At 41.6% G+C, this 12,205-nt stretch overlaps 1 protein-coding gene across 4 annotated transcripts in view; it reads left to right on the forward strand.

The window, feature by feature from the left end:
• The window catches only part of hip1 (huntingtin interacting protein 1), a 228,191-nt gene that overhangs the window by 122,038 nt on the left and 93,948 nt on the right, over positions 1–12,205 (forward strand). For all 4 annotated transcript variants that reach the window (XM_068008049.1, XM_068008050.1, XM_068008051.1 and 1 more), the window contains 2 exons: positions 1,445–1,521; positions 10,352–10,413. In XM_068008049.1, the coding sequence (XP_067864150.1) occupies positions 1,445–1,521; positions 10,352–10,413 (139 nt within the window). The remainder of the gene's footprint in view (positions 1–1,444; positions 1,522–10,351; positions 10,414–12,205) is intronic.

Here is a 12,205-nt window from a genome sequence, read left to right on the forward strand (position 1 = left end):
GCCCGTCAAGTCTGTCCAGTGTTTTTCTCTGTGAGTCACCTAGTCTAATTGCACTCCTGCTCATGCCCATACACTTCAATATTCCTCTTTTTCAAGAAACTAATTCTCTTTTGAAAGAATTTATAGACTTCTACTTCAATAATGGTTTGTGGCAGAGAATTCCATTTTTTGGCCGCCCTCGGTTAGAATGTTTTCTATAGCTGGTAAAATAACTGCACTGTCGTGTGACCTTTCTCATCATAGACAGGATATTATTGCCCGTGAGAGGGTACAGAGGTGATTAATCAGTTTTATGTCAGGCATTTAAATTATGAGGAAAAATTAAAATAATTGGCCTTGTTTTCTTTGGAAAAGAGAATAATTGAAGTTTTCAGGATAAAGAAGGGAATTGATAAAATGGATCCTGGCAAATTGTTCACTGTGGTACAGGGTTCACATATCAAGGAACACAAGTTAAATGGACTAGGATGGTTGTAAGGGTGGTACAATGGGCAAAATTGGCAGTGGTTTGTGTTCCTGATCATTGTTTAGCAACACTCACTGGAAGTGTGTGTTTTTGAGACAACATTTGCTGTCAAGATTCACGAATTAAGAATAGCTACTTGGTTACCCTGGCTACTGAAGGGTAACTGGCAGTCGTGGAACTGTACCCCAGCAAGGGAGACAATGGCGTCAGGAGAGAACAACAGCGGACAAAATTGGCAAGAAACAATTGGAATAAAGGATATAATAAAAGAGTGGTGGAAAAATCAGCAGGGCATATTATTGCAGCTAATATAATAAGTGGGTTCACGAGAAGGGATTGGGATTGTGTTGAGAAGGTTGATGTATTGAAAGGGGACAGGCTTGCTAGGCAGAAAGGCCTTGTTCTGTTTATAAACCCTTTTTCTATAACTTTCCACGGCTGACTATTCAAAATGTGATTTGAAGATTGACCAAAGGACAGTTCCAAATTCCCAATGTAGGAACAAGTGTCTTTAAAAATAAACTTTTCTACACAGTGATTCATATTTAGATGATATCCTCCAGAACTCCCAAGGGTTAAAGGAACTTTGCTGTCCTATTGGGGAAAATGGGTGGTGAAGGATCATGTTAGCTATCAAGTATGGCCCCTGCAGTTACTGTTAGCAATAACAGGTACCAGATCCACTACACCCTTTTCAATTCCAATGTCTTTGATGAACATAAGTCATGTAAACTTATTCTTAAAAAAAAATCTTAGCAGACTACCTGTCTACAGCTTTGTTAGATATAGTTTGGACTGAGCAAGTCTTGCAGTCAGAACTTTCTGCCATGCAAGTAAAAAGTTCTGCATTGCAAATAAGCTGCCAAGGCAGCAACACTCATTTACGAATCCCTTGCCATTCCTGAGAGCATTTTCTGAATCAGGAATTTTTTGGTAATGGTTTCTTAATGTCACTTTCCTCCCTTTTTTTTCATGTAGAATCCCAGATTTCCAGGAAATCTCCAGATGACTGACAGACAACTAGAGGAGACGGGAGAAAATGATGTAAATAATTTGTAAGTAATGTGATTAAATTTAATTTATAAAGGGCAAATGAAACAGGCAGATCTATTTTATTATATGTCTCCACTGTGTCTTGAGAGATTTGCTGGCAAATGACTGCAGTTCAGAATCTAACGCTGCCTCAATTACTTCCACTGCCTCCTTCTATAAGGTGTTTTCCCTCATCGTGAAGTCCTGAAGGTTTTATCCTGTTGATAAATGGATTACTGCAGGTTTGGCCAGTTGCACATTTCCAACAGTGGAGTGCAGTGATGTCCATTAGTAAATATTTGATGAGCAGGCACACTGGTTTATTGTGACTGGAAGAATCAAATTATTTTTACTTGATGTTTTGGGGATTACATTTCATGAATCCTTCCATTTTTCAGTGAAAACAGAAAAGCTTGGTGATAATACTAAGGGACTGTAATTCTCTATAATCAGGGCTGCTGATCTATGGTAACAATCAAATTCCATTTATATTACACAGAATTCTGAGATTTGCTCGATATTTTGGGGATTGCATTCTGTTCATTTTTTATTTTTCATCAAAATTAAAACCAGTGGCCACTCTTAAGTGAATAATCTGTTTCAGTGAATGAAATCTCAGTGCTCATATCTTTTTCTCATGACTCCTTATGAAGTTTTCCAAATTATTTTAAGTAAATTGGTTAACAAACTTAAAATTAATATGTTGCCTTTTTTTGGCCACCTTAATGTCACCATGTCACTAAATCAATCTACTGAGAAATCCACATAGCTAGAGATTCCGTTTGCCCAATCTGGAGCACACAGCCTCTCCCTGTAGGGAACTAAGATTTTGGAACTTTTACTTATATGGTCTGGAGGGGATTTTGTTTTATTTCATGTTAGAGTTGATATAAGGTTAGATCAGCTTACAAAGGATTAACTCTCAGAGATATGACAGCCATTGAGGTTGTTCATTAGAATTCCTGGGTGTAGTACCAGCCATTATAGATATCAATCTGTTTACTTTGCCACACATTAGCTTTGAGACAAAGTAGTTAGCTAACTCTTTATCCTAGGTATTCGATGTCATTATGATAGAATTGGTTTTCATTCAATACATCTGGTAGATGGACTTTGCTGAATAGTCATGTTGGTGCCACAAGCTTCCACACCAAGGAGGCAGCTTTTCATTCGTTGGTAAATTTGGGTCGTCTGAGGCCCAAACCCGGACACTCAGGTGATGGAGGACAGTCTTTGTTTTCTTTCTCTTCCTCTGGAAGGCAGTGGGAGGCACAAAGATCTTTTTAGATTGAGAAACTCCAAGGCCAGGACTGCACGTGTACAGCCTGCAACAAAGGAAGTTAGCTCGGGCAGCTAACTTGCGAGTGAGTTTAACCTATATTAGTGGCAGAATTGTGTTAATTTATGGTTTGAGGAGTGGTATGAACTTAGTTGAATCTCACTGTGAAAACTATATTCTGTTCATTCATATATTTCATGTAAAATAAACCAGTTTGTTTACAATTGTCCTTGGTTTCAGTCGTATCTGTCCCAAACCAGTTAACACATCTAGAATGGTTGCTCCTCCCTCCCCTGCAAGGTCTGGAGTGCCCTAAAGCTCCATCCATGGCCTCATTCCATTCCTTGTCTACATATTGCCTCCTGGTGACATAGTTTGTAACCATGGGGTCACGTACATCAGTAACACCCAGCTCTTCTTCACCACACTCGACTCTTTAACCACTACTGTGTTGTCTGACTCCTTAGACAATCTCAAGTCCTTATATGAGCAAGAATTTCCATAACTCCATCAACAAAACCAAAGCAATCTTGTTCGGGTCCAGTCTAATACTCAGCACCTTAGCATCCGACTCCCTCCCTCTGGCAGCTCCCTCAGTTTGTGGCCAATGGTGCACTTCCTCAGTGGCCTGTTTGACTACATCCCTACCTGACCTCATTGGCACTGAAATGCCACACCTTTGCCAGCTCCAGACTTAATTAATCCAATGCTCTCCTTGCCATCCTTCATCAATAACACCTCATCCAAAACTCCTCCATCTGCATCCTATCCCACACCAAGTCCCATTCCCCTGTTACATCTGCATTCACCAAACTCCTTTGCTTCTCCTTGTACATCAGTTTCAAAATGTGTGTCATCTTCATTCCCTCCGTTACCTGAGCCCTCTCCATGATTGCAATCTCATTCAGTCCTGTGTTTCTGACTCTGGTCTCCTTCCCATCCCTCCCTCTCTGTGCTACACTTTCAGTTGCAGAGCCTTCACTGGCTTCAGCCTCATACTCTGGAATGCTTTCTGACTTGCTAACTTCTCCTTCAAAAGCCTCTGGGAAGACTCACCTTTTTTGACTTGCTTTCAGTTACCATCCTTCACCCTTCTCCCTCCACTTCTTGGTGTGTAATTATTTTTTTTCAGCATGTTTTATTTAGTGAAAAATGCTGTAAAAGTGCAAATTGGTGTTGTCTATCTATCATTGGAAAGCTGCTTGGGCATCCTAAGTTTCACAGCCAAGAGAGAATTTCTTAGCAGTTTAACATGTAGTGTCTCTAGACAGAATTGGATACTTGCTTCAACTGCAAAGGCAAAGATTAAAGAAAAACAGCAGGCCTTGGCTCCACGTTCAAATTCCCAGTGCCTTGGTCTAGTTACAATTTAAATTAAAAGAAATATTTATTAACATGATGCAGCCCACGTCTCTCTCAGCCTCCACCCTACATAGCACAGCATGGACAAACATCAGTCCTCATTAGATGGTTATTAATTAGATTGTGGACCTTCAGCGGCAGCTGCATGCCTCTGCAACCCATTCAAGGAACTGAACCCTTGGTGTGAGTGCATATTCTCATACCAACCCTCCAGATAATACCTTCCAGCGGCTGTCATGCTAAGCCTCAAGAGTTTCCTCATTACCTATACAATAAACACTTGCCTTCAACATGGTACAAGGACCTATTCAGGACAGCATGCAATGTGGCAGCCACCTTGATGTTCTAGATGGCCAAATTCAATGCTGTATAGCAGAACTGTCGGCATCTGTTTAATGCAGGCCCTCGTGAGGGTGTTGCCAAAGAAATAGGGCTTCCATGAATCTGACTTTCCTTCCAAGTTATGGTGGCACATCAGTGTAGACCGGAGCCCTTCCTTTTTTATTACAAATCTGCCTCACAACTTGGTACTGGACATGGGCTGAAGGAAGCCATTCTGTTGGTTGCTTAGGAGTTCTATACCATAAAAGGGAACTGTTTGGGGACACATTTTATTTGCCAGAAGGTTAACCTGCACTGACTTTGCTGTTGTTGAAGATGAGAAAAACCACAGCATCTTTCACCCACCTCAGCGTTGTCCCAGAAAAGACTGTCCAAGCTCCAGTTGGTGTCCACTGGAGCTCCTGAGAACTGATGGGATAGACATCCTCCTGTCTTCCAATTAACACTGATCTATAGCTGCTTTGAAATGATAGAGATGTGATTCAGTGGCTGCAGCATTTAATAATCTGCACTTTGTATGTAAATGAAATGCAAAATGAAAGAGAAAAGAAACAACTGTTAGAAGCAGCCAGCACGGATTTCAAAAGGGATGATTGTGTTTGACTAACCTGAGAATTCATGGTAGATGGGGAAATGTAGTGGATGTAGTATATATGGCTTCAGAAAAGCCTTTGACATGGTACCACATGGGAGATTACTAGTGATGTTTAAGGAGTATGGAATAGGGGGAGGATATCAAACTGTATTAAATGTTGATTAGAAGGGTGAAAACAGAGTAGGAGTTAACAACAGTTTTCCAGTGGTTGGAAATGGGTAGTGGTGCCCCACAAGGTTGAGTTCTGGGACCATTTCCATTCACTGTGTATATCAATGATTTGGAATTTAGGGCTAGAGTTGGGATTAGTTGGGATCTGCAGATGAAACCAAAAATAGGAGGTATGGTTAATTCTTTAGAAGACCAAAGGAAGCTGCAAAGGGATATTGATAAGGTGGGAGAATGGGCTAAAAATTAGCAGATTGAATTCAATGTCAGTAAGTGTGAGATGATGCATTTTGGTTAAAAAAATAACAGCAGTAATTATACTCAGAATGGAAGTTGGCTCGATGCTGTGGCAGACCAGAGGGACTTGGGGGTACAAGTTCTCAGAACGTTAAAGGCAGCAACTCCTGTTGATAAGGCTGTGAAAAAAAGCTAATAGAATTCTAGGTGATATCTAGAGGTATAGAATATAAAAGCCAAGAGGTAATGACGAGCTTATATAAAACCTTAAGACCTCAGCTGGAGTGTGCAGTATTGGGCTCCACATTAAAGGAAGGATTTTGAGACTTGAGAGGGTACAATACAGATTCACTTGGATGCAGCTCGGTACGAGGAAATACAAATACGAAGAAAGACATGACAAATTGGGTCTTTTTTCGTTAGAATAACGCCGATTATGGGGCGACATAGTAGAAGTATTTAAAATTATGAAAAGGTGGGATAGGATAGACAGAAGAAGACTGTTTCTGATCGTTGAAGGGTCGAGGCTAAGGGGCCGTGGATACAAGATTAAATGCAAGAGATTTAGAACTGAGGGCAGGAGAAACTTCTTCAGAGTCGTGACACTGTGCAATTCAGTTCCCGAACTAGTGGTTGAGGTAGAAACTGTCAACATTCAAGATTAGAATGGACAGGTAGATAAAAGAAGAGAGGTTTAAAAGATATGGAACAGGGTGGGTAAATGTGATTAGAACTATTTGCTCGGGTATGGGGTAAACGCTAACATGGACTGGTTGAACCCAATGGCCTGTTTTCATGTTTTAACTTCGATATATTTCTATGGTTGAGTTCCAGCTTTATTGGTTTATTGACCTGCACAGTGTGCTGGTGCATTAAATTATGATAGTTGTATCGGTGCAATTCGATCAGCTGTGAAACAGAGGAACTATTCACTTAAATAGGCTATGCTCTTGTGGAATTCCTGCCACTAGGTTGTGAGTTTGAATTCCATTCTGCTTGTCCTCTTTGGCTGAGATTTGTCAGTTCTTGGGTACACTGTTATATGGAATACCACATATCAGCAGAGTGCTCTGTCTGGACAAAGAGGGAATAAAGTCTGGGATAGCTACCCAATGGCTTTGTTGGTAATTATCATGCTTATTCATCCATTATCATACATTCGAATGTAACTGAGCCATATATCCAGTGTTTGATCTCTAGGGCTCAATTTTGAAATGGTGGCAGGTTAGCAGTGGGGGTGGGTGAAGGCGCACATGGCAAACCCGAATTTTAAAAAAACGTACCTTTTCCAACACGATCACGATGTAATTGATGGTGATTAAAGTTGTTTCCGGGTTTTGCGTCCAGGAGCTACAAGGGTTGAGGGTGGAGGCGGGGGGGTTGGGGGAGAGAGAGCGAGACGTCGTCCGGCACTGGAACAGAGAGTGGAGGACACTGAAGATGGGGGGTGGGGTCATTGAGAGTGGAAAATCGGTTGGTGGGTAGTGGGAGACTTCAGGGGCTGGGAGGGACATCGGACATTGGAGCAGGGTGGAAAGGTAGGCTTATTTTGTTCTTTGTGCAATGGTTTTTTATTTAATTTATTTTGTTTATTTTTGCCTGTTCTGGCCCTTCACACCTGGTTTCACCAGGGATGAATTGGAAGCCATGGGAAAGCTGCCCAGGTAAGTTTAAAATCATTTCAACTATCTACTACATCAGAAATAACGTACCTTAAGTACCTCAGTGAGGTACATTTGTTTCTTCAACTATCATCCTGCTGCCTTTAATTGCCAGCGGGACTTCCGGATTTGTGAAATGGGCGCGCACGCAGGCGCCTCTGTGGGGAACTTGGAAGTCGGCGGGTTGGAGCAGGCTTCGGAACCTGCACGGGATTTTCGCCATTTTCGTAGCCTCCAACGCACCCACAATTTGATTTTAAAATTGAGCCCCTGGTCTCTGTTAACTTAGCTCCACTACTGCCATCCCTGGCCAACATGAGCTACAATTAACATCCTCATCCCTGCAGTTGGAAGGGTTTAAGTCAGCACCTGATCCAATTTCATCTGCTAGGATTACACATTGGTGAGGATATGCTCAGGCTTGGCTGTGATGCCCCCACTTTGTAGAACAGTCTGCTAACACTCACTGTCTAGAATGGCCACTTAAGCAAGGCACTGGTGAGCTGCTGGTAATGGTGAATCCAGCACCTTCAGCAGATGAGAAAAAATTAGAGGGAGAAATTGGGATTAAAGCTGTCCCTTGTATTAGCCCATCCAAGAACAGCATTGAAGGGAGCATGGCTAGTCCATGACACATTCTCTTCCCTTAAGAACTGATGAATAACGGTCTGTGGACTCAACTAATTCTCGTGCAGTGACACTGCAGTGGTGCTTGTGGTACCGTACTGCTGGAGACTGGGTAACACACTGTATCCATGGAGTGAGCCACTCACCTACAGATCAGTTTCTTTCTTGGATTTTTCTCAGGACTAGTGTGAAAAAAATGAGGCCTCCAAACTATGTATTAATGGAATGCATTTGGCTTCTGGCTATAAAAGAGCCAACACCTGTTTAAATAAAATGACAGTCAGTTTATTATATCTGGTAAAGGGCTCAGAGATGTAATTCTGGCCAAAGTTGTCTTGAAAGATCCTTGAATTTGCCCATATTAAGTCACAGAAATGACAAATGGAGTGATAAATTATCATTTACAAAGCTGCTGACATAATGCTGGATTGTGAAAGACAGTTACAGACTGTGCTTCTCCATATAGTGGTTTCCTGTGATGGGCTGTTACGTCGCAATTATATTACAGCATTGCCTCCAGAATCAACCCCCGTGATACAAACAAGGCACAGAGATCCAGCTTAGATTGTGGCTCTCCATTTTTTTTTAACATTGCACACTTGTATAGTCTTTGCTGCACTGGAAGTGGTTTCGTATCATAAATGTTCCATTAAACTCTTCTTTATGTATTAGGTTGTCGTGGCAGTTTGCTATATCGGTATTGAGCATTGGTCCTCGTAATGTGGTCTGGAGGCCATTTGTACCCACCTCGCTGTGACAAAATAGAAATTGTTGTCTTTAGTTTTAAGCAGCCAGGGGTTAAATGGAGCCTGCTTTCTTTGATAGGTACAAAATGTAAGACCGGGGCAGCCATACTCAAGAAATGGGAAATTCCTTTGAATTAAGAATCGGCTAAGAAAAAGGTGTTTTGATAAAGGGCAACATGTTTAAAACATTAATGGGTGCAGCTTGGACAGATGATTTGTAATTTCTAGATACGGACATTGGAAAGTGAAAAAGCTCAGGCCAACCAGTCTGTGTTGATGTTTACCTCCACACGAGCAAATCGTTCTTGTGCTGTTTGTGCCCACGAGCATTCATTCATGGCCTGACTATTTGAGATGTTAAAAAAGCTGGGACTCAGTGCTGCCTTTTTTTTTTGCTTTGCATCAAAAGAAAAATACAGAATGTGGTTAGGAGCAAGGTCTTCGTAGTTTCATACAGCAATTGAAAAGGTCTTATTAAAATAGAATTATTACTTTGACAGCTTTTCTTTTCCTGCTGAGAAGTACCTGACCTTTATTTGCCAACTCCTAACAATGGTGCCATTGTAATTTGGCTCACTGCGTGGTGAAGTGCAAGTACAGACTCACAATCCATCACTGTTCAGCATCTCTAAGAGTGGACTTCGAGCAAAACACTGGCTGGATTGTGACCTTTGACAAGTACATAGTCTGTAATGAGGATACATGTTGCTGAACTGTTGGTAACCAATCTCAAAGGGCTATTTTATGTGCATTCTGTGATCTTGAAATGCTAGGGCTTGCATTGGAAGCCCCTATAAATGGTGTCATAAAGATTTCACTTTGAAGTACGGACAAGGGAGGTCATTTGATCCACCTAGCTTATTCTTCCATAGAAGCCCTCAGATCCTCATCACACAATCTAACTCTCTGTTGAATGATTTCAGAGTTTTTGCCTCCTTTACTCACAACAGAAAACCATACCAGGCACTAACCACTCCCTGCGTGAAGAAGCACTTTCTGACATTGGTTCTAAACTTGCCTTTTACCAGTTCATTCCTCTTTTATTTTGTCCTGTAGTCAGCATTGAATTTCAAATCGTGCTCTAGTAGACCAAAAATGATGAACCCTATACTGAGCTGGGCTGGTTCAGTCCTCCACTTGTCTTCCCTTCAGTATTGTTCTCCATTTCTGTGATGCATTGGACATGCTGTGCCCTGTTCCAGCTTTTCTCCATCTCACTGCTTTGCTTGTCATCTGTGCTAAAGCTTTGTTCCTTTATAGGAGTCAATATCCCAGGGCTGACGTATTTAAAAAAAACGTTTCTGCACCTACTATCAGTTGTTACCTTCTATACATCTCTTAACACCATCTCTCACCCAGTTGTTTACCAATTAAATGATCCATAATTGTTCCTTGCTTTAGATTTGCATAGGTGATAGAAGAGATGCAGAAAGATTGAGTTTACTGCTTACAAGGCTGCAAAATCACTAGACAATTTATCCATTACAGAATCCCTGTGAACACTTCCACACTGCAGCTCAGTGAGTCCTTTTGTCAGCCCCTACCATATCTTACAAGTCTCCTGATCTATCTGGGAAGATTGTGGATCACCTTGTGCCATGCAAACGTTCCGTCCTGTTGCAGGCTGACCTAACCACAGTGCTCCATTGCCTCGGGGAGGTTTGCATGCATCGCCCGAGATTGGGAGCCAGCTCAAGTGAAATGCTTTCCTCCCAGATAATTTATTAGGCCCACTTCACGTAGATGTGATGGGGGTAGTGAGTGGGCACTGAGAGAATGTATGTGTGCTGCTGATAAATCTTTGACTGATGGGTGCCTTTTCTGTTTTCTTGTCAGTTTTCAGTTGACAGTGGAAATGTTCGATTATCTGGAGTGCGAGCTCAATCTTTTCCAAGCAGGTAAGTTGGGATTTCGTAGCCATCTGTATTTGTTTTTAAACTGAATTGATCAGTGTTTTTTTTTACCTTGCATTTTTCAAATGATTTTATCTGTGCCCTTGAGTCTCCCACATTGCACACCATTCCATCAGCCAAGGTGGTAGAAATGCAGCCTACTCAAGAGGCCTCAGAAAATGTTGCCTTGGATCTGGCTGCTGGGAAATGGAGTGGGTGACACTCCCACTAGATTTCAAAAGCTGGATGAACGTGGAGCAGGAGCCCTTCATGCCTCAGGGGTGTTGAGGCCAGTTGTAGCCTCCCACCACCATCCTAACTAGTAGTTAGATTTGTGTTCTTTTTTCCTTTCCTCTGTTTCATTGTAAACTAGGAGAGTTGTAACTACAGTACTCCAGAACCATCAAGGCACTCTGCCAGGAAGAATGAAGGCAATACATGATATTAGACTCTGATTCTCATGTATGCTTTAATCACAGAAGCAAAATATTTGGAAGTACTCACTTAATAACGATTGTGCAAGGCAAATGGACTCTACAGTGTGACAATGCAGGGATTCCTGAGGATGATTTATCACCTATTTATATGATAACAGTTACTTTCATTGCATGGAATGTGCATGTCAAGTGCAGCATTAATCTGTTGACTGGTAGTCAGGAACTATAAATTCAGTTGTGAGAAAGGCTTTGTAAAATCATCTTCCCAGACTGGTCGTCTTCAACAAAAATTACAGTCCTGTAATGTCTATTCACTGCATTATTTTCCTGGTGATCAGTTGCAGACTGTCCCACAACAAACCTATCTGCTTGGCTCATTCGGCTGAACTCTCGCCTCTGAATCAGAAGAATTTTGAGATCACACCCACTCCAGGACTTGAGCCAATGGTCCAGGTTGACACACCAGTGCAGCACTGAGGAACTGGTGCTTTGTCAGAGATGCTGTCCTTTGGATGAGACGTTAAACTGAAGCTCTTCCAATGCTCGTATGGCTGTTTTGATGGCTCAGGTGGATGTAAAATATCCAATGGTACTATTTCAAGAGCAGGGAGTTTTCCCACTGTCCTTCCTCAATGGACATAGTCAAAAAAACAGTTCAACGGGAACTGATCTCATGTTTTGTGTGGGACCTTGCAGCTTTGCACCTGACCACGTAAGAACAGTAACTGCACTTCAATCAAAAAAACATTGGACTGAAAGAACTTTGGGATATCTTGAGAGACGTGATAAGGCGCTATAGAAATGGAAGTTTATTCTTTCCTGGTTGATACGTCTTCAGTGAAGATGTCGACTGCTTAGAGCATCCTGGCCTTTGATGCCTGTTTGATACCTGCACTCTGCAAAGAAAAATTTTCTCTGAAGTAGATTAAGAAGAGAATTCCGTGAAGTACACAGTACATCTATCTAGCTTTTTAAAGGTAGTGGAAATTTGGAACTCTGTCCCACAAAAAGCTATTGAGGCTGAGGGTCAATTGAAAATTTCAAAACTGAGATTGATAGATTTTTGTTAGGCAAGGATATTAAGGAACCAAGGGTTAATACACAGATCAGCCATGATCTAATTGAATTGAGAACAGGCTCGAGGGGCTGAATGCCCTACTCCTGTTCCTATGTTCAAGTCTGTGACACTTCAAATCCAAATAGTCTTTTTTAAGAAAAAAAACAAAGCAGTAATTTCCTGCTGCTACTAATCTACAGAGAAACAACCATTCTTCAATTGACCTTAAAATGCAATTGAACTGCGTGGCCTTACAGAGACAGGCTGTATTAACCATAGCTGTGCCTTAACAACAGAGTAATAA

This window comes from Heptranchias perlo, chromosome 28 (assembly GCF_035084215.1).
Source record: "Heptranchias perlo isolate sHepPer1 chromosome 28, sHepPer1.hap1, whole genome shotgun sequence".
Classification (NCBI taxonomy): Eukaryota; Metazoa; Chordata; class Chondrichthyes; order Hexanchiformes; family Hexanchidae; genus Heptranchias; species Heptranchias perlo.